Source organism: Oncorhynchus kisutch, linkage group LG16 (genome assembly GCF_002021735.2).
Source record: "Oncorhynchus kisutch isolate 150728-3 linkage group LG16, Okis_V2, whole genome shotgun sequence".
Taxonomy (NCBI): domain Eukaryota; kingdom Metazoa; phylum Chordata; class Actinopteri; order Salmoniformes; family Salmonidae; genus Oncorhynchus; species Oncorhynchus kisutch.
Window position 1 is genome coordinate 25,635,232 of NC_034189.2, and position 22,587 is coordinate 25,657,818.

Below are 22,587 nucleotides of genomic sequence, written 5' to 3' on the forward strand. Positions count from 1 at the left end.
CATGAGGATTTAATCAGCCTGGTCAAGGTGTAGATTACATCTCACAATCCAGTGTTTGAACTCGTAAATAAAGGCTGCATGGGATTTGTCTTCATGCAATGGCAATGTCTGCTTTAGGTATAATGCCAGGAGCCGCTTGTGGATTTGACAGCTCTAAAGCGGTTTCACATCTGACACCCTCAGCTATGCAGTTGTCGGCTAATGCATATCTGATTGAATCCTAAACCAGGAAGAGAGGAAGGAAGGAAGGAATAAATTGATAAGGCCCACGAGCGATCAGGGCAAAGCTGCCTTTGAGGAGTCAGGGTGGGCAGCCAACAAAGAGGCACAGTTGTAGAATCTCCATGGCTCTGCAGGGCAATGGTGGCCAACCGTGTAATGTACACTGGGTATCTAGGTAACCAGAGAGGTACCCAGCCGCCAGGGAAGAGAAGGAAAGTGGGCGAAGCCCCAGTTATGTCAGCTCTGCGTCTGAATAACTCCGGCCTCTGCTGCATAATCCAAATGATTTCTACCGTCTGTATATTTCTGTCTGTCTGCCCATCTGCCTGTCTGTATATCTGTCACTTGTTTGCCTCGGCTGTCTAGGACCAAGTATATTTACCTGACCGTCTCTCCTATGCGGACCTCACTCCATTAAAAAACACCATTCCGTGCTGTGACCAAGGCTAAACCTTCCTTCCCCCACTGAAACGGTAAATTTAGAGGGCTATTTTAGACAGGCGGGCTGGTCTGTGCAAGTCTTGGAGAGTAGATACAGTTACTTTTGGAGTCAGCTTGTTAAAACAGCAGGTGGTAAATCATGTTGGCCGTTAATCGTAAATGGTTCCAAGTCCTCTGCGGGTGGTTAACAAGGAACTGGTACCCTAGAATTCACGCATGCACGCACGCACGCACACACACACACCAATACACACAGTGCAGACTTTCACTGGATCAATGATTTGTCATGATTGATAATTTTTCTCATTTTTCTTCTCACAAAACCTCGCAAAACACAATATATCTAGATACAAACACTGCTTCAGTGTATTTTAACCGTACAATGGGTCTTCACCGTGTACAGCTTCACTACATACATTTCCAAGGTGATAATTATAGCCATTGCCTAATATCTCAAGGTATTCAACACAGCACTGTATTGCCCCAGTGAATTTAGTTAGAGGTCATAGGTCATACTCTGCTATGGGCTAGTACAGGTTCTAAGATGTCTTGTGAAAATCCCTGTAAAAGCTATCAGCTATCGGGAGGCAAGGCAAGACATCTTCTTTAGCAGCCAATAACTCATCCAGACACGAGGCTTCCTAGATGGGCCATATCTCTCATCTCAATTCATAGGCAAGGCACACATAGAGTATATGGGACTGTATTCAAATCCACAAAAAAAGCCTGATGGTTCATGTTATGCCTGTGGCATTTTTTGTATGCAATGAGAGAGCGAGAGACAGACAGATAGAGAAAGTGAAACAGCTGTAAGCTAAAATACAAAAAGGTCTAGAACAAAGATAACAACCCAACACATGGGGCTGCGGAGTGGGGCAGCGGTCTAAGGCACAGCATCTCAGTGCTAGAGGCGTCACTACAGACCCTGGTTCGATTTCAGGCTGTATCACAACCGGCTCTGATTAGGAGTTCGATAGGGCGGCACACAATTGGCCCAGCGTTGTCCGGGGGCCCAGCGTTGTCCGGGGGCCCAGCGTTCTCCGGGTTAGGGTTTGGCCGGGGTAGGCCCTCATTGTAAATAAGAATTTGTTGTTAACTGACTTAGTTAAATAAAGTTAAAATATAATAAATAAATGGATCCTGGACACAGGGGGTTGGTGGCACCTTAATTAGGGAGGCCGGGCTCGTGGTAATGGCTAGAGTGGAATAGTATCAAACACATGGTTTCTATGTGTTTGATGCCGTTCCAGTCATTATTATGAGCCGTCCTCCCCTCAGCAGCTTCCACTGATCCTGGAGCTTTTCTCTACTGGGTCATGTTAGCAGTGGCTGTGGGTTCACACTTCACACACATAGGAGAGAACATAACAGGGATAGGAGGGTTGTACAGGCATGGAGGTGTTGGGTAGCTGACGGATGGCCTCCGAACCCTGTACCTGTAACATCAGAACGGGCCGATGGGAGCCTGACACCCTGTGAGGCTCCAGAGGAAGCCTGGTGAACAGGCATGATGAGTCCGACCGCTTTACCATCTGGCACTATGCATTTATCAGCTAGTCAGCCAATGGGGTCAAGGCTGGAGCTGGACAGGGGATTTCCAAAGGGAGGGTAGATACTAGGTGTAAAGGTTATCTGATATGGATCCTGGTATGTTTGTATGGGACCTGGTATTGGAGCCTGTATTGTGTGGGTGGTAAGCGTAATGTTACAGGACATTTGCATGACAATTGCTACTTGTATAGTGTTTGTATGATCATTTTTGTATACTTGTTTAATTCAAGAAATCAAATCCAACTTTTGTTTTGTTTTTTGGTCAATTTCACTTTGCCTACCTTACTCTCAAAAATAACAACAGAACACTCCCCATTTCTCTAATGATAGTTACTTCAATCATCAATTTGACAAGGCACTTCTCCATTCTTGAATTGGAATTTCAACTAATTTCTAGCACCAGCTAACCCTAGCTGTCTACTTGCTCAGATGCACAACTTTGCAACTTTGCACATTATTGCACGCGCGATAGAAGAGAACAATATGTACTGCACTAACAACGCTGTGGGGTAGCCAGTGACACTGTTCCCCCCCCTACTGTGGATTCCATCTTTAAAGACTATCTACACCTAGAGACTACTTGTACTGACTTGCCCCACATCCAAAACGTACACGTTTAACCATGGCAGGTAGCCTAGGGTTAGCAGATGCTAAGCTACAGTACTGTTTCATCTTCCGCGTAGGTCATCGGTTTTATTTTCCAAAGATTGCATGTATGAGGTATGAAAGCAAGACTATTTCCATTGCGAGCATTGGGCCAGTAAACGAAAGGTTGCTAGTTTGAATCCCTGAGCCGACAAAGTGAAACATCTGTTGATCTGCCCTTGAGCAAGGCGCTTAACCGTAATTGCTCCAGGGTCGCCGGCTGATCTCTGGCTATGACCCCACTCTCCGGTTGGGATATGAAAAAACAAACAATTTCCACCTCTCACTTGTACATGCAGTGAAACAGGACAAATATAAGCACCCCCTATTTGACACACTGCTATTCAACACTGCTTGCCTAGTATATACTGTTGATTTAACTGCACTACCAAGACAATACCCACTTTATATTTGTAAATACAGTTATACTTGACATAGCACATTCAGTATCTATTCTGTACATCCTATTATGTACATGTCAGTTTATTACTTTGCATACTACCTTCTTCTAATGACTTGATATTTGACTTTTTTTAAATGATGGATATTCATTATTGTAATGTAATGTCGAAGGAGAAGGCATGCAAACATTTCCCTGCACCTTTTATACATGCTGTAACTGTGGCGAATTTCATGAATTGCCTCGGATTGACCCATTCCACAAACCTATAGGTCTAGGATTAAGTTGGGGAGCAATGAAAAACATTGGTAGTGGTTTGGTTGGCTGACAAATCTGAGCAGACACTGGGCCTCTCTTTAGTCACTTGCCCTGACAACAAGGAGCTCGTTGGGTTGTATTTAACCCGGCCTCCTTGGGACACCAGGTCTGTTGAAGGGCTGCCTGTTAGCAAACAGGCTCCTTTGGTTGCCTACAGAGAACTATATTAAGGGCTGGTGCCTTGTGGTTGTAATGGGGCCCTGAAAACAGAATATGTTTTCACAGAAACATGATTCTCGCTTGGTCCGTCTAGCAATCCATTTTGATTAATATTGTTTTTTTTCTAAGAATATTATGGTTGGGTGACCTTAGACTCTGGAGTCACGTTTTATGGATTTGTGACAACTGCAATACAGGCATGTGTTCATACTGTATACTGTCTCTGTAAGGTCATAAACTAAACAGCCAGTTGAGATACAGGGTGTTTCCCTAGTATTTACTCAAATACATATAATATCCTACTTTGAGTAATTCTAGACAGTTGGTAGCTATATACCTGCTACCAAATGGTACTAAATATTACTTATTTGAATGAATCACAAACAACCATAATAGTAAATACTAGATACTTATTGTGTAATCACAATCTTACCTCTTTTCTCAAAGTAAACATCAGGTAAATAGTAAAGTGTAAGATAATCAATCACATTGTAGGCAGCCATATTGGCATGAAGCCGTTTGGTTTGGAATTGTGTGGAGAGCGCCCTAACGTCCCCCCTTCAACAAGGCATTTCTTCATCTGTGCACTGTGGTAGAGCCAGCAGAGACACAGGCATCTAAAAACTGCAAACTTGGAATGGACTTGAGTACTTCTCCGGTGTCACTCTGACCTTCCTCTATGGTGGGAACCTCTACCCAGTCCCGACAGACAGTCTTACTTTACTAAAGCCCTGTCAATGAGACATTTGTGTGATCTGAAAAACAGAAATCGTTGGGTGCTACTTTTCTGCAGTAATAGAGGGCCTGTGTCTTTAAGACATTCAATGCGAGCAAAAGTGAGCTGTCATCAATACTCTTAACCATGCCCGGCATGCAGGGTCGCTCCTTACAAGCTCCATTGTTTATTTTCTACCACACACCATTAACCCAAACCCCCACCATCACCACCACTACCCCATCCTGGTGTCTAATAGATATCTATTTACAAACCGATGCTGGCACTAAGACCACACTCAATGAGCTGCATAGGGCCATAAGTAAACAAGGAAATGCTCATCCAGAGGTGGCACTCCTAGGGGACAGTGATTTTATTGCAGGGAAACTGAACTCCGTCTTACCTCATTTCTACCAGCATGTCACCTGTGCAACTAGAGGTGACAACACTCTAGATGACCTTTCCTCCACACACAGAAACGCATTCAAAGCTCTCCCTTGCCATCCATCTGTCAAATCTGACCATAACTCTATCCTCTTGATTCCTGCTTACACAAGCAAAAACTTAAACAGGAATTACCAGTGATGCGCTTAATACAGAAGTGGTGCGATGAAGTGGATGGTAAGCTACAAGACTGTGTCGCTAGCACATCCGATGGCATTGCGGAGTTTACCACATCAGTCACCGGCTTCATTAATAAGTGCCTGAACCATGCATGATAGCACCAGCTGTTCTGGATGACTGTGTGATCATGCTCTTCGTAGCGATGTGAGTAAGACCTTTAAACAGGTTAACATTCACAAGGCCACAGGGCCAGACGGATTACCAGAATGCATAGTCAGAGCATGCGCTGACCAGCTGGCAAGTGTTTTCACTGACATTTTCAACCGCAATCTGACCCAGTCTGTAATACCTACATGTTTCAAGCAGACCACCATAGTTCCTGTGACCAAGAATGCTAAAGTAACCTGTCTAAATGACTATCACCCCGTAGTACTCACATCTGGAGTCTCCAAGGTGGCATAGCAGTTCAGACGTCTTTTGTCCTCGTCTTGTCGTGTCCTGTATATATATATATTTACAACTTTTTCACATACATTTTATTTTTATTTTCCATCAACTCATCTTCAAAACACTCTCCTGCAACCCGCCTCACCAATGTATATTTATAAAAAAGTATTATTTACCTCAGATCTGTAATCCTCCAAGAAGCTAGCCAGAAACTCCAAGAAGCTAGCCTGAAACTAGCCAGAAGCTAATCCAGAAGCTAGTTCAGAAGCTAGTTAGCTCCTTTACTGGCAAATCGTTAATATTCAGCTAACCACGGTTTGTGGTCATCAGCTATCCTTTAGCTCGAAAATCTATCGCCAGTTCTGTACGGCGCAGCGCGGCTCGGAACGGAACATACCGGACCAATTTTTCTCTCCATGTCCCTGGACATTCATACCCGGATCTCACAGCTAGCTAGCTGCTATCCGTGTGACCATCGGAGCTAGCAAGCTCCGTCAATCACTCCTGAGTTCCATCAATCACACCTGGGCTGCAGTCACCTATCCGGACCCGTTTTACTGCCTTCGCGGAGCCCCACCGGGCCTTCACAACTGGACTGCCGACGTTATCTACCCGAAGGAGTTATTCGGCCGGCTCCTCCGTCGCGACGTTACCTGAACGCCCATCTGCGGCCTGCTAACCGTTAGCTGTCTTACCGGCTGCTATCTGAATAGACAATCGGACAATTTTTTTATTATTATTTTTTTTTAAATTATTTTTTTAATTATTATTATTATATTTTCTTCTTGGGCCTCTATAACTATATCTATTGTTTTTATTTTTGTTGTTGTTGTGTGATTTGGATTAATCCCCTCTACCACACGGAACCCCACTAATCTACTGACGGAACGTAAGGGGTGGCTAACAGACCTCCATCCTATGCTAGCTTGCTACCGATGCCCTGGCTAGCTGTCTAAATCACCAACCAACCTCTCCACTCACCGGACCCTTTTGATCACTCGACTAAGCATGCCTATCCTTAATGTCAATATGTCTTGTCCATTTCTGTTCTGGTTAGTGTTTATTGGCTTATTTCACTGTAGAGCCTCTAGTCCTGCTCACTATACCTTATCCAACCTATTAGTTCCACCACCCACACATGCAATGACATCTCCTGGTTTCAACGATGTTTCTAGAGACAATATCTCTCTCTTCATCACTCAATACCTAGGTTTACCTCCACTGTATTCACATCCTGCCATACATTTGTCTGTACATTATACCTTGATGCTATTTTATCGCCCCCAGAAACCTCCTTTTACTCTATGTTCCAGACGTTCTAGACGACCAATTCTCATAGCTTTTAGCCGTACCCTTATTCTACTCCTCCTATGTTCCTCTGGCGATGTAGAGGTGAATCCAGGCCCTGCAGTGCCTAGCTCCACTCCTATTCCCCAGGCGCTCTCTTTTGACGACTTCTGTAACCGTAATAGCCTTGGTTTCATGCATGTTAACATTAGAAGCCTCCTCCCTAAGTTTGTTCTATTCACTGCTTTAGCACACTCTGCCAACCCGGATGTTCTAGCTGTGTCTGAATCCTGGCTTAGGAAGACCACCAAAAATTCTGAAGTTTTAATTCCAAACTACAACATTTTCAGACAAGATAGAACTGCCAAAGGGGGCGGTGTTGCAATCTACTGCAAAGATAGCCTGCAGAGTTCTGTCCTACTATCCAGGTCTGTACCCAAACAATTTGAACTTCTACTTTTAAAAATCCACCTCTCTAAAAACAAGTCTCTCACCGTTGCCGCCTGCTATAGACCACCCTCTGCCCCCAGCTGTGCTCTGGACACCATATGTGAACTGATTGCCCCCCATCTATCTTCAGAGTTCGTGCTGCTAGGCGACCTAAACTGGAACATGCTTAACACCCCAGCCATCCTACAATCTAAACTTGATGCCCTCAATCTCACACAAATAATCAATGAACCTACCAGGTACCTCCCCAAAACCTTAAACACGGGCACCCTCATAGATATCATCCTAACCAACTTCCCCTCTAAATACACCTCTGCTGTCTTCAACCAAGATCTCAGCGATCACTGCCTCATTGCCTGCATCCGTAATGGGTCAGCGGTCAAACGACCTCCACTCATCACTGTAAAACGCTCCCTGAAACACTTCTGCGAGCAGGCCTTTCTAATCGACCTGGCCGGGGTATCCTGGAAGGATATTGATCTCATCCCGTCAGTAGAGGATGCCTGGATATTTTTTTAAAATGCCTTCCTAACCATCTTAAATAAACATGCCCCATTCAAGAAATTTAGAACCAGGAACAGATATAGCCCTTGGTTCTCCCCAGACCTGACTGCCCTTAACCAACACAAAAACATCCTATGGCGTTCTGCATTAGCATCGAACAGCCCCCGTGATATGCAGCTGTTCAGGGAAGCTAGAAATCATTATACACAGGCAGTTAGAAAAGCCAAGGCTAGCTTTTTCAAGCAGAAATTTGCTTCCTGCAACACTAACTCAAAAAAGTTCTGGGACACTGTAAAGTCCATGGAGAATAAGAACACCTCCTCCCAGCTGCCCACTGCACTGAAGATAGGAAACACTGTCACCACTGATAAATCCACCATAATTGAGAATTTCAATAAGCATTTTTCTACGGCTGGCCATGCTTTCCACCTGGCTACTCCTACCCCGGACAACAGCACTGCACCCCCAACAGCAACTCGCCCAAGCCTTCCCCATTTCTCCTTCTCCCAAATCCATTCAGCTGATGTTCTGAAAGAGCTGCAAAATCTGGACCCCTACAAATCAGCCGGGCTAGACAATCTGGACCCTTTCTTTCTAAAATTATCTGCCGAAATTGTTGCCACCCCTATTACTAGCCTGTTCAACCTCTCTTTCGTGTCGTCTGAGATTCCCAAAGATTGGAAAGCAGCTGCGGTCATCCCCCTCTTCAAAGGGGGGGACACTCTTGACCCAAACTGCTACAGACCTATATCTATCCTACCGTGCCTTTCTAAGGTCTTCGAAAGCCAAGTCAACAAACAGATTACCGACCATTTCGAATCTCACCATACCTTCTCTGCTATGCAATCTGGTTTCAGAGCTGGTCATGGGTGCACCTCAGCCACGCTCAAGGTCCTAAACGATATCTTAACCGCCATCGATAAGAAACATTACTGTGCAGCCGTATTCATTGATCTGGCCAAGGCTTTCGACTCTGTCAATCACCATATCCTCATCGGCAGACTCGACAGCCTTGGTTTCTCAAATGATTGCCTCGCCTGGTTCACCAACTACTTCTCTGATAGAGTTCAGTGTGTCAAGTCGGAGGGTCTGCTGTCCGGACCTCTGGCAGTCTCTATGGGGGTGCCACAGGGTTCAATTCTTGGACCGACTCTCTTCTCTGTATACATCAATGAGGTCGCTCTTGCTGCTGGTGAGTCCCTGATCCACCTCTACGCAGACGACACCATTCTGTATACTTCCGGCCCTTCTTTGGACACTGTGTTAACAACCCTCCAGGCAAGCTTCAATGCCATACAACTCTCCTTCCGTGGCCTCCAATTGCTCTTAAATACAAGTAAAACTAAATGCATGCTCTTCAACCGATCGCTACCTGCACCTACCCGCCTGTCCAACATCACTACTCTGGACGGCTCTGACTTAGAATACGTGGACAACTACAAATACTTAGGTGTCTGGTTAGACTGTAAACTCTCCTTCCAGACCCATATCAAACATCTCCAATCCAAAGTTAAATCTAGAATTGGCTTCCTATTTCGCAACAAAGCATCCTTCACTCATGCTGCCAAACATACCCTTGTAAAACTGACCATCCTACCAATCCTCGACTTTGGCGATGTCATTTACAAAATAGCCTCCAATACCCTACTCAACAAATTGGATGCAGTCTATCACAGTGCAATCCGTTTTATCACCAAAGCCCCATATACTACCCACCATTGCGACCTGTACGCTCTCGTTGGCTGGCCCTCGCTTCATACTCGTCGCCAAACCCACTGGCTCCATGTCATCTACAAGACCCTGCTAGGTAAAGTCCCCCCTTATCTCAGCTCGCTGGTCACCATAGCATCTCCCACCTGTAGCACACGCTCCAGCAGGTATATCTCTCTAGTCACCCCCAAGACCAATTCTTTCTTTGGCCGCCTCTCCTTCCAGTTCTCTGCTGCCAATGACTGGAACGAACTACAAAAATCTCTGAAACTGGAAACACTTATCTCCCTCACTAGCTTTAAGCACCAACTGTCAGAGCAGCTCACAGATTACTGCACCTGTACATAGCCCACCTAAAATTTAGCCCAAACAACTACCTCTTTCCCAACTGTATTTAATTTTTATTTATTTATTTATTTTGCTCCTTTGCACCCCATTATTTTTTTATTTCTACTTTGCACATTCTTCCATTGCAAAACTACCATTCCAGTATTTTACTTGCTATATTGTATTTACTTTGCCATCATGGCCTTTTTTTGCCTTTACCTCCCTTCTCACCTCATTTGCTCACATTGTATATAGACTTGTTTATACTGCATTATTGACTGTATGTTTGTTTTTACTCCATGTGTAACTCTGTGTCGTTTTATCTGTCGAACTGCTTTGCTTTATCTTGGCCAGGTCGCAATTGTAAATGAGAACTTGTTCTCAACTTGCCTACCTGGTTAAATAAAGGTAAAATAAAAAAATAAAAAAATAAATCTGTAGCCATGAAATGCTTTGAAAGGCTGGTCATGGCTCACATCAACACCATTATCCCAGACACCCTGGACCCACCCCAATTTGCATACCTCCCCATCAGATCCACAGATGATGCAATCTCCAACCTGCCCTCTCCCACCTGGACAAGAGGAAGGAACACCTATATGAGAATGCTGTTCAATGACTACAGCTCAGCATTCAACATCATAGTGTCCTCCAAGCTCATCACTAAGCAAAAGGACTCTGGGATTGAACATCTCCCTCTACAACTGGATCCTGGACTTCCTGACGGGCCGCCCCCCATGTGGTGAGGGTAGGCAACAACAAATCCACCTCGCTGATCCTCAAAATGGGTGTCCTGAGGGGTGCCTGCTTAGTCCCCTCTTGTAGTCTCTGTTCACCCACGACTGCTTGGCACAACTCCAACACCATCATTAAGTTTTCTGATGACTTGACGGTGGTAGGCCTGATCACTGACGCCAATGACCTCCTATAAGGAGGTCAGAGACCGCAAGGCACTAAAGAGAGTAGTGTGTACGGCCCATTACATTACTGAGGCCGAGCTTCCTGCCATCCAGGACCTCTATACCAGGCAGTGTCAGAGGGAGGCCCAAATAATTGTCAAAGACTCCAGCCACCCAAGCCATAGACTGTTCTCTCTGCTACCACACGGCAAGCAGTACCGAAGCACCAAGTTTGGAACCAACAGGACCCTGAACAGCTTCTACCCCCAAGCCATAGGAGTTAGTTAAATAGTTAACCAAATAGCTACCCGGACAATCTGCATAACTTTTTTTGACTCATCACATACACTGCAGCTACTGTTTATTATCTATCCTGTTACCTAGTCACTTTATTCCTAGTTATATTTACATATCTACCTCAATTACCTCGTACCCCTGCACATCAACTCGGTAATGGTACCCCGTGTACAGTATATAGCCACGTACTCATTGTGTATTTATTATTACCTTTATTATTACGTGTTATTACTTTTATATTCTTTCTCTATGCATTGTTGGGAAGGGCCCATAAGTAATCATTTTACTGTTAGTCTACAACTGTCGTTTACTCAGCATGTCACAAATAAAATGAGATTTGATTGGGTTGGACCCTGTGGGGTGCAGTTCGCACCCGAATCCTGAGGTGTCAGAGTGGCAGGCTGCAGCTATAAGCCAAACCCCTTGGCATGTCCCGCTGCATGGCTTCTGTTATGCTGACATTGGGGAAGCACAACATGTAGGTCACATGGATTCATTCCCATACACTATATTAGCCAAAAGTTGACTTTGTTGGAAATGTCTGGATTACCTAGTCCTGTAATACCCCAAAAAATGACCAAGGTTGTTTCACGTTTTACTTCAAGTACTTTACATCAAGTTAGATTGGGTTGGTTTACAGGGTATGGTTTAAAAACAGATTATGGAGTAAGAAAACCAGTGATGTGAAGACCTCAAGGACTGAGTTTGAATTCCCTTGTTCAAAATCAACCACTAGAGGGCATTAACCCCCATATCTGACAGATGGTCAGAAATCAGCAACTTAAACCACTGGGGAAAGATGCATAACAGGGGTGCCAGGTTCTCTTAGGTTGTCCAGTGCATTCCCACACCTCAACATTCTCTCAAAACCCTTCATGGGTCTGCTCACTCTTCGGCCGTGCGGTGTCTTCCCACTTCTGACATCAGTGTAGTGAACTTGGTGGTGGTCTGACTCTGAATACAAAAACACCACTGTCTGACTCTGAATACCCGGATTTATGTTTATCCATACAGCATTGTAACAAAGCACTGCAGGTATGATTGAATTCTAGTATAATTCATATTCGTACCAAATTTGATCTATTGTTTGTTTTATTTATCATATTTATGGACCTTTGATTTATATAATATTTTAGGTAGAGGAATAGATAACGTAATATATGCAAGCACGCGCCATAGTGCGCATACAGAATCCGCATCATCATAATATTTTTAGGAGGAAAAAGCACCAAACATCACTGAATATCCGACCAACCTCCTTGACGTCAGATAGTTGCCCTTGTATGAGAGAGATGTCGACTTCCTCGAATTTGGGATTTCCAAAAGCACAGGAAACAACTTTAGTACATCATTTACTTTTTCGTCCGTCGTTTCCAGGTGAAATGAGGTAAGGACACAAAGCTTTGTCTTGCCCAATTTCGGAATGAAATAAGAATTTTGCCGCAGAGACCTCTACTTGGAGATACTTTAGGTTATGTTTATGTAGGAAACTTCCCCTTATCACAAAACTGCATAGAAAATCACCAAATGGTTAGTCGAGAGGCTTTATGTGGCTAAACATTGCGTGACTGTTAACATTCTTTTCAGTAGCCTAAGCCTATTATGCTCATTTATTTCAACAAGCCATTAACCACAACAGGATTTGTCAAGACTTGTTGAGGAGTTTTAGGAAACCATAAGACAAAGTTAAGAATTGAGTCGCGTAGTAGGCTGTGTAATGATTTGTTTTATTGCCAAACAAATACATATCTATTATTCTTATAATTGTTGTATTCAAATAATTATAATTATTTTGTATTGTCATGAGCTATTATTATGTTAAATACTGTAAAAGATGCCTTCTTGTGGAAGGTATGCATATCATAATTTTTTATAAATCTTGTATTAGTGTGTATTCTTTTATTTTCTAGGCTCAGCATTCGACTTGCTTACCTTTTCCTGTATAACCTGCTTCAGTTCTGTGGGCACACATGGATATTTGCAAACATGACAGCCAGGTTTCTCACATTTGGTGGAGGTAAGTTGTCGAGATCAGAGTCAAAACAGCAGAGCTGGATAGTCTAGACCAGGGATGGGCAACTTCCACTGAACTCATAACGAGGCGCTGCAGGGGTCTGCTACCGGTGTGCTGATCTCGTTACTACTGTTATTCGTAAGTTTTATCATGCTTGATACTGGTGATCGGAAAACCCGGAAGCGTGCTTTAAATGTCGGTATAGCCTATACTTCAAGTAGGCTACGCGTTAATGCGCTATTACTCAGATCACATCTTTATGTTCCTTCATTCATTACGCACATGCAGTCAGAGCCGGCCTTAGCCTTTTGTCATAATTTTGAAAACATTTTCGCATCCCCCTCTTCACAGCTGGGAGAAATTGTTTTCGTTTTTGCAATTTTAAAGCAAGTTTGCTGCATTTCTACACATTTTGCCATGGAGGGGAGAGAAGATTTAGCATTTTATAACAAATTTCATGCAACTCTACACATTTTGCCAAAGGGTTCCCCTATGGGGACAAACCGAAGAACCCTATATGGTTCTACTTAGCACCTTTTTTTTTTTACAAGAGTGGAGACTAATCTAAAAATGTTTGGCTGACAGTCAGTGACTTACATAACGAGAAAAACTGCTGCGGGCTGCCAGTAGTTGCCCATCCCCTGTCTAGACTCAAGAGCCTATTCATAAATGCTTTACGAGACTGTATAATGCAGTATGAGTAAAGGTAAAGTATGAACCCGAACCGAATGTTCTTGTTTTCCAGACGCGCTTGCTGACACCTTCTATGCTGTGGGGGTTGTGATGAGTCTATGCCAGCTGTTGTCCGTGCTGGAGCTCTTCCACATCGCTGATGGGATCGAGAAGGCACGCCTTCTGCCACGGTTTGTTCAAGTGTGTGCCACTGCCAAGCTTAACACTGTGTTCTGTCTCTTTGGAGTCTGGGCCCTGTTCAAATACTACAAAGTGTACCCTTCATCCATTCACTGAGAATTTTCACTTCACCGATCAGACAAAATAGGACGGTTAGAGCAATTCATCTCTGATTAGTGGTCCTGTTTGGTGTGTACACGACTGTACGTGACTGTGCAAGCAACAAATGGAGATAAGTGATGCACTATGTCATTTTGGAAAGCACAGTATGTCTGCAACGACTTCTGTGGTTGTAGTTCACGACAATATCAAAGACCTCAAAAGTAGTCTAATGCCAATGTTTTCTTGTCCAGGTTATGACCAGAAACTTCCTACTGTTTATGGTGATAGTCAGTCAAGAGGAGATCCAGAGTAAACCGGTTGTGTGTGCACAGTTTTACCTGTGGAATATTCTAGATCTGTTAAGGTATGTATATTTAATCGGAACAAAGACATTAAAAGGGTTTGGGTTGCACATTTTTGTCCTAACGCAGCACTAACATCCGATTCAACTATTCACCTAGCCCTTGATTAGTTAGGCTGGAACAGGTGTGTTGACCTGGCAGTATGGTGCCGTGACAACAACCTTTCCCTCAACCTCAGTAAAACCAAGGAGATGATCGTGGACTATAGGCACAGTCTTGAAGCCATAGACTGTTCTCTCTGCTTCCGCATGGCAAGCGATACCGGTGCATCAAGTCTGACACCAACAGGCTCCCGAACAGCTTCTATCCCCAAGCGATAAGACTTTTAAATAGCTAACAGAATGGCTACACACACTGTCTGAGTTGACCCTTGTATTTTGTTTTTGCACTGTCTCTATGCACACTCACAGGACTCAACACATTCTCGCTCACTGACATGCCAACACACACATGCACACATTAATACTGACTCTACACACACATATAATCATAATTTACACTTCTGTTACTCTGTTGATCATATATCTGTATGCCTAGTCACCTTAGCTCTATACATATATACCTTTATCACTCCAGTACAGTATCCTTCAGAAAGTTCAGAAAGTGTTCACACCCCTTGACTTTTTCCACATTTTGTTGTGTGACAAAGTGGGATTCAAATTGATTTAATTGTAATTTTTTTTGTTCACAATCTACACAAAATACTCTGCAATGTCAAAGTGGAATAAAACTTCTAACATTTGTAAAAGATTAATGAAAAATAAAATGAATATATCTTGATTAGATGAGTCTTCAACCCCCTAAGTCCATGTGTTAGAATCACCTTTGGTAATGATTGCAGCTGTGAGTCTTTCTGGTTAATATGTCTTTAAGAGCTTTTCACACCTCGATTGTACAACATTTGCATTACTCTTTTCAAAATTCTTCAAGCTCTGTCAAATTGGTTGTTGATCATTGCTGGACAACCATTTTCAGGTCTTGCCATAGATTTTCAAGCAGATTTATGTCAAAACTGTAACTCGGCCACTCAGAAACATTCACTGTCTCCTTGGTGAGCAACTCCAGTGTAGATTTGGCCTTGTGTTTTTGGTTATTGTCCTGCTGAAAGGTAAATTAATCTCCTAGTGTCTGATGGAAAACAGACTGAACCAGGTTTTCCTCTAGGATTTTGCCTGTGCTTAGCTCCATTCAGTTTATTTTTTATCCTCAAAACTCCCCAGTCCTTAATGATTACAAGCATACCCATAACATGATGCAGCCTCCACTATGCTTGAACATATAGAGAGTGGTACTCATTAATGTGTTGGATTGGATTTGCCCCAAACATAACACTTTGTTTTCAGGAAAAAAAGTAAATTGCTTTGCCAATTTTTTTACAGTATAACTTTAGTGCCTTGTTGCAACAAGATGCATGTTTTGGAATATTTGTATTTTGCAAGGCTTACTTCTTTACTGACTTCTTTTCAGTTAGGTTAGTATTGTGGAGTAACTAAAATGTTGTTGATCTATCTTCAATTCTCTCCTATCACAGCCATTAAACTCTGTAACTGTTTTAAAGTCACCATTGGCCTCATGGTGAAATCCCTGAGCGGTTTCCTTCCTCTCTGGCAACTGAGATAGGAAGAACGCCTGTATCTTTGTAGTGACTGGGTGTATTGATACACCATGCAATGTGTGATTAATAACTTCACCGTGCTTAAAGGGATATTCAATTTCAGCTTCTTTTTTTTTTTACCCATCTACCAACAGGTGCCCTTCTTTGCAAAGCATTGGAAAACCTCCCTGGTCTTTGTGGTTGATTCTGTGTTTGAAATGCACTGCTCAACTGATAATTGTATGTGTGGGGTACAGAGATGAGGTAGTCATTCAAAAATCATGTTAAACACTATTATTGCACACAGTGAGTCCATGCAATTTATGTGATTTGTTAAGCACTTTTACTCCTGAACTTATTTAGTCTTGCCATAACAAAGGGTTTGAATACTTATTGACACAAGACATTTCAGCGTTTCATTTGTAGTTCATTTGAAACATATAATTCCACTTTGACATTATGCGGTAATGTGTGTAGGCCAGTGACACAAACATTTAATCAATTTTACATTCAGTCTGTAACAGAATGTGTACAATTTCAAGGGGTGTGAATACTTTCTGAAAGCACTGTAGCTTCTCACTTTCTCTTTCTTATTTCTTATGTGTTTTTGTTCTACCTTATGTCATTTTTAGTGCTACATTGATATTGGTTACTGCATTGTTGGGTTTTAAGCTTGCATGAAAGGCATTTCACTGTTCTTGTGCACGTGACATTAACACTTGAAACGAGTGTTAAGATGGAACAAAAATGTGCACCACTCCAATGGTTGCTAATGGGTTGACTTTTGGTTCTGTCTGGCATTTGCAGGTACCCCCATGTTCTCCTGTGTTTGATGGGCACGGATTCCTTTGGCATGCTGTGGGCTCGATACACCCTATCCATCCCCATCTACATAGTCTCAGTCATCACAGAAGGTTAATATGTTACTATTATTTTACATAAGGGGCACTCAGTAAGATTTCATTGCCACAGCTCAGCTTTTTGAACTAGATTCTTGCAGGGATGTGAATATGGTAACAAAAAGAAAATACCCGAATGAACCTGCTGTTTTTATACAGTGGGGGTTTGAGACCGATGCTTTGACAGTAAACATTAAACAGGGGTTTTATAGGTTGCTTGGAATGTTATTTTTCTCTCACAGAATTTAGTTCCTGACCAACGGATTCATTAGACTATCTACAGACTCAGGGCTCGTTGCATCTTATGGAATGCCCCTTTAAAGGGCCAATCTGCAGTTGAAACAATAACAAAGCTTCGACCCCATCACTCTTTTAGTAAAGAGATGAGGGATAGAGTTTGAGAAATGTAACCACTCTCAAATGTATAGACAGAGCTATGGATAAAAGAACTGATCATCCATGTTATCAAAACCATGTTTTGATGCTATACAGCGTTTGTTTACATTTATGTTGTTTACAAACATTGTAGTAAAACAAGATTATATGTTGGGTTCTGATGGGGTACAACGGTTGAACTAAGCTCATTTCTAAGTTCTTTTTTTGAGGGGAGAGAAGATAGAGAAATGTAATAGTACACTTTCACTTGGTATGTTTTAATCTCCACTCAGTGTCTTGTTTTATCCTTTTACAGTCGGTGATGATGTGTCAGGCGCATTAGTCAGGCGTTGCATGTTGTGAGGAAATAATATTTAGAGCAGAAAGGAAGTGAGTTGGCACAGCAGGCTGACCAAGATATTAAAGTCAGGAAATGGGACACATTCCAACTTCTTTAGGCGCCTGTGTGTGGTTTATTTTAGACACTACAGAGTACATGCATTTTGCCTAAACAACTTCTGTGTTTTAACAGTAGACCATAGACATTTTTGCAATTTTGCCTTCCACTTGGTCTATTTTGTGTATCGAAGAGTGTGTTCGAAGAATCTTTCTGCTTTGGTCTTTTCCAGGCATAACCATTCACCAATCACTGCCTTACTTTGAGTCATTGGGAACATACTCATTCCAGCTCAGCCTGCCGGTGTCTGCAGGAATTTACTTCCCTATCCTCCTGAAGGCATACTTACCTTTACTGGCTGTTGGTAAGTTAACAGATTTAGCTTCCTTAGCAGAGCCTAAAGGCGCAAGCTGAATGAAACTGGACGAGCCATTTACAAAAAGTGAATGTTTCTGTAATTAATTCCTTAAATGAGTTCCACTATGTCTGACGGAAACAAAGCACTGCATTCCACAGTAAGAACCTCATACCAATGTTTAAGCATGGTGGTGGTAGTGTGATGGTTTGCTGCCTCAGGACCTGGATGACTTGCCATCATTGAAGGAACCATGAATTCTGCTCTGTATCAGAGAATTCCAAAGGAGAATGTCAGGCCATCTGTCTGTGAGCTGAAGCTGAAGTGCAGATGGGTCATGCAGCAAGACAATCATCCAAAACACACAAGCAAGTCTACATCAGAATAGCTCAAAAGCAACGCATTCCAAGTTCTGGAATGGCCTAGTCCAGGGGTTCCTAAACTTTTTTATCCCGCGACCCCATTTTGATATCTGAAAATCCTCACAACCATGTGAAAAAAATTCTGTACATGGCGGTCAATTGAAAACATTCTAACAGTATTTCTGATTGTCTTCTCAGCCAATTGGAAATGAGTCTGACAATGTATCTTATCTCACCACCACTAATGAGATGGGTGTGCTTAATGCATGTCGCCGTTGGAGCTTCTCAAAGTCAGGGGGCGTGGTCGACACTGCACTCCTCATATCCGCTGTCACATCCAACCTGGATCGACATTTGGTTTTAATGCAGATGATTGCGCTGAATGCAGCTTCACAGATATGAGCTGGCGAAGGGTACATGAGTTTTATGCTGCTTTCAAGACAACTAGGATACAAGGTCAAATCATGACGTTAGTGATCTTCAAGTCGGGAAGTCGGAGCTCTAAAAAGAGGCCAGAGTTCCCGAGTTGGAATTCCAAGTTGGATAGCTGTTCAAAGCGATTTTTTCCTCTCGGAGCTCGTTTTCCCCCCAGAGTTCCCAGTTGTTTTGAATTCAGTGAACTCGGATGTCAGAGATTTCTGAGTTCCCAGTTGTCTTGAATGCAGTGAATATCAGAGATTTCTTGAGTTGTTTTGAACGGTGATGATTTCTGTATTTTGAAAGTTACAAATCTTGAAAAGTTCATTGCTTACAAGCAAAATATTTAGGAATGATGTCTACAATGAACTAAATACAAAAATAGATTTTGGGTGGAATTTTTCATTAATGCTCAGAGGCCTACAATAGGTCAGGGCTGGCCAACCCTGTTCCTGGAGAGCTACCCTCCTGTAGGTTTTCACTCAAACCCCAGTTGTCACCAACCTGATTCAGCTTTTCAACCAGCTAATTATTAGAATCAGGTGTGCTAGATGAGAGGTGGGGTGAAAACTTACAGGACAGTAGCTCTCCAGGAACAGAGAAACAAAACTCGTTCTTAGAGACCTGTGAATGCATTCGGTCACATGACAGCTCGATCAGCTGTTCGATTTTACTTACGGGCATGTCAACTGAGCCAGGATCACAGTGAAACTTCCAAGTGTTGGGAGGTGAGCAGTCATCACTCGTGTGAGCCGAGGGAAGGGGGCATGGTTCGCTTTTGAAAGACTCCAATAAGAATTATTTCATATGAATCCACCGATTCAGTCACTCATCTGTAGAATGTTTTTTTAAATGCATTTCCCCTGCATGCTTGCGTTCAGTTCATTCAGTTTCACAAGTGTCTGTTACATAGGCAAGGATACATTTTTTCATTAGTCTTTTTTAAATTCATTTTTTTTAACACATCCATTGTGAATGACAACGGTTCCTCTCAATGCAAAAAATCTTTCCAACACTCCCCCTCGATAACCGCCAAGCATGGGTATGAAATAGATCATTGTCATGCTCGGATCCCATATCTCCACATAGTGTTGCGAACTGGCGTGCGCGCAGTGGATTGTGGTTTGATGTAGTTTTACAATCGAAGTTACCTGCTGCAGTACACCTCCGAGTTCTGTTCTCAGGTCTTTTTCCGCCAGTTGCTCTTGGTGTATCCACTATAGCTCAGTGGGTGTATCATACAGTGCATCCATATGGCAGAGTGAGACACATTCATAACTATAGTGCAGAGATCTGCCCGCCGTTCCGCTATAGATGGAGCCCAATCTGTGCAAAAGCCCACCATTCGAACCACTGGACTCTGTTTTTTATCAATAGAGGCACGCAGCAAACTAAATATCCCATGTACCCTTTCATGCTCGGGAATCATGAGACGCATCATCATCGCATCTGCCGACGTGTATAGCGAACAAAAAGTCAATACATGGGCATCTCGGCCCTCACAGCTAACGTCCATTTGGAGAGCATAACCTGGGGAGTTTTGAGTCCAGCTTCAGTTCTCTCTTGATTGCTAGCAATATCATAAATTCTTAATTTAACAGTCTTATATAACAATGGTTATGAAGCGAGTTTCTGTGCCTCTGCCTCCCCACTCATTGTTTCCACCAAATCAATTGCCTAGCTTTTCACCGTGGGAATGATTTATGTGCAATGGTCAAGTGCTGCCTTTTCCCACTATTTAAAAGTCGCTCTGGGTTATTTTCGATTTAAATAATTTTCATTTACATTTTTAAGATTAACATCATTACAATGATTTTGAGATAAAAAAAAGAATATAATCTTTGTAAGTATATTTTTTCTCAGGATTTTGGAAATTCTCCCGTTACACGATTTTCATATCAGGTGACCCCACATGTGGTTGCGACCCCTAGTTTGGGAACCACTAGCCTAGTGGCCACTACCTAAACCCAATTGAGATGTTGTGGCAGGACCTGAAACTAGCAGTTCATGGTCGAAAACCCACAAATATCATTGAGTTAAAGCAGTTCCTCATGGAAGTGTGGGCCAAAATTCCTCAACAGGGATGTGATAGAGACTGATCGACATTGCAGCTAAAGATGGCACAAACAGTTACTGAGTAAGGGGGCAATTACTTTTTCACACAGGGGCATTGGGTGTTGCATAACCTTGTTAATGAAATAAGTATCAACATTTAGTCATTTGTTCACTTAGGTTCCCTTTATCTAATATTAGGATTTGGTTGAAGTTCTGATAACGTTCGGTGTCAGAAATACACACACACAAAAAAAATATATATAGAACATCAGAAAGTAAGCCAATACTTTTTCACAGCACTCTAGCTCCTGTACGGAATATTTTATAGTCAACTACTTGCCCTGCCCATGAACAAACCTGCTAACTGTGACAACCTTTTGTCTTTCTAGGGGCTTGTGTAACAGTGTGGCATTCGCTGAGGGCGAGAGAACTGCGTCTTGACAAGTGGAATAAGAAGATTAAAAGGAAATGAGGTGGATTTCTTATCGCAGGATATATCACCTCGGGAGTTACTTAAGAAGACATGAAGACATTATGACCCAACAGCAAATGAGAACATCTTCCTAAGAAGGCTTCTTTGCACAACATCGCTTTGATGAGGTCACACTTTCGGGAATAGTTGGATAAGCAAAATGTTTATAAACGTGTTCAGTTGAGAAACTTGCTGGTCTCTTCTTCCAAGGCTTGATGTCCAATCTAAGCACAACTTAGTCTAAAATGAACAAAGCATCAGAAAATCAGTTTGTGTTAACATCTCAAGTGTTTTAATGAGGAACTCAGTGTTGCACAACAAGTCTTTTTGTCAGTAATGTTAGTAAAGCAAACAATTGCACAGTACAAGTGGCAGGAATGATACGCTTACACACACACACACACACACACACACACACACACACACACACACACACACACACACACACACACACACACACACACACACACACACACACACACACACACACACACACACAGAAACACACACACACACACACCTTGTCATGGGGGAAAATAGATTGTTTCATGGCCAAACCATCCCACTGTCGAAAGCCCCACCTTAAAGCCAGGGCAGGCACAGGGGTGTCTAGACTATCTCCACAAGGCTAGATTCCTTAGTTGCTTCATCCATATTTTATATATACCCATTGATTCTTGAAGACTGTTACTTGCCTCATGAGTTTTGTTCAATTGTTGTACTTTATCAGAACCCAAAATCTACTCCAATGTAAAAAATAAATTAACCAAACACTGTATAGCTTCAAAACATGGTTCAAACTATAATGTTGATATAATGGATGGTCAGTCCTTGCATCCATAGCTCGGTCTATGAATTTGAGAGCGGTTACATTTCCTCAGGCCCATCCCTCAGCTTTTTACCAAAACAATCAAGGATTCTAGCTTTACGCAGGACACCTCAGAGTGGGGGAATTATTCTTCTCCTCCCTCTCAAATTCCATCCCTAACCCCCAAGTCACCTCTGCGGCTGCTACCCTGGGATACCGCCCACAATATACTGCTACATGCAGACCAAGGCAGTGAGTGTTTGAAGCGTCAAAGCTGAAGAAGGTCAGGCTGGGCCGAATGGCTGTGATGTCACTTCCTGTGAGCCCAGAGGAAAGCAGGAAATTGGCCCAGGTCACCAACCGTACGCTCGCGTCCACACCGCTTTTTTCTTGAAATCCGTGGAGGACTTCAGAGCCAGCAAGGCAGCTGTACAGAAAGGGGGGGAGATATAGCAGTGGGGTGTGAGAAACCAGTGGTCAAAATCAAAAAGCCCTATTGTCTTGAAATACTGCATGTACTTCCTATTTTTCCATATAAAAGTGTCTGCTAAATGACCATATTATGAATTGGACATTGAGCTTTGTGG

General features: G+C 42.8%; 2 protein-coding genes across 5 annotated transcripts in view; one reads left to right on the plus strand and one right to left on the minus strand.

Moving 5' to 3' along the window:
- Nucleotides 1-12,189: 12,189 nt before the first annotated feature.
- On the plus strand, nucleotides 12,190-21,968 carry hacd4 (3-hydroxyacyl-CoA dehydratase 4). 3 transcript variants are annotated; one of them, XR_004203388.1, is made up of 7 exons: nucleotides 12,190-12,323; nucleotides 12,847-12,953; nucleotides 13,696-13,813; nucleotides 14,156-14,268; nucleotides 16,668-16,774; nucleotides 17,764-17,895; nucleotides 21,110-21,968. XR_004203388.1 is itself a non-coding variant. In XM_020504268.2 (7 exons), the coding sequence occupies exons 1-7, from the start codon at nucleotides 12,220-12,222 to the stop codon at nucleotides 21,190-21,192; spliced, it is 774 nt and encodes a 257-aa protein (XP_020359857.1). In that variant the 5' UTR covers nucleotides 12,192-12,219; the 3' UTR covers nucleotides 21,193-21,968. The 3 variants fall into 3 exon arrangements, 2 of the variants coding, with proteins under 2 accessions (XP_020359857.1, XP_020359858.1); XM_020504268.2 differs by having other exon boundaries at nucleotides 12,192-12,323; nucleotides 13,696-13,823; XM_020504269.2 differs by having other exon boundaries at nucleotides 12,197-12,323; nucleotides 12,825-12,953; nucleotides 13,696-13,823.
- focad (focadhesin) overlaps nucleotides 21,458-22,587 on the minus strand; it is a 66,727-nt gene continuing 65,597 nt past the window's right edge. For both annotated transcript variants that reach the window (XM_031792101.1, XM_020504249.2), the window contains exon 43: nucleotides 21,458-22,427. In XM_031792101.1, the coding sequence (XP_031647961.1) occupies nucleotides 22,354-22,427 (74 nt within the window). In that variant the 3' untranslated portion in view covers nucleotides 21,458-22,353. The remainder of the gene's footprint in view (nucleotides 22,428-22,587) is intronic.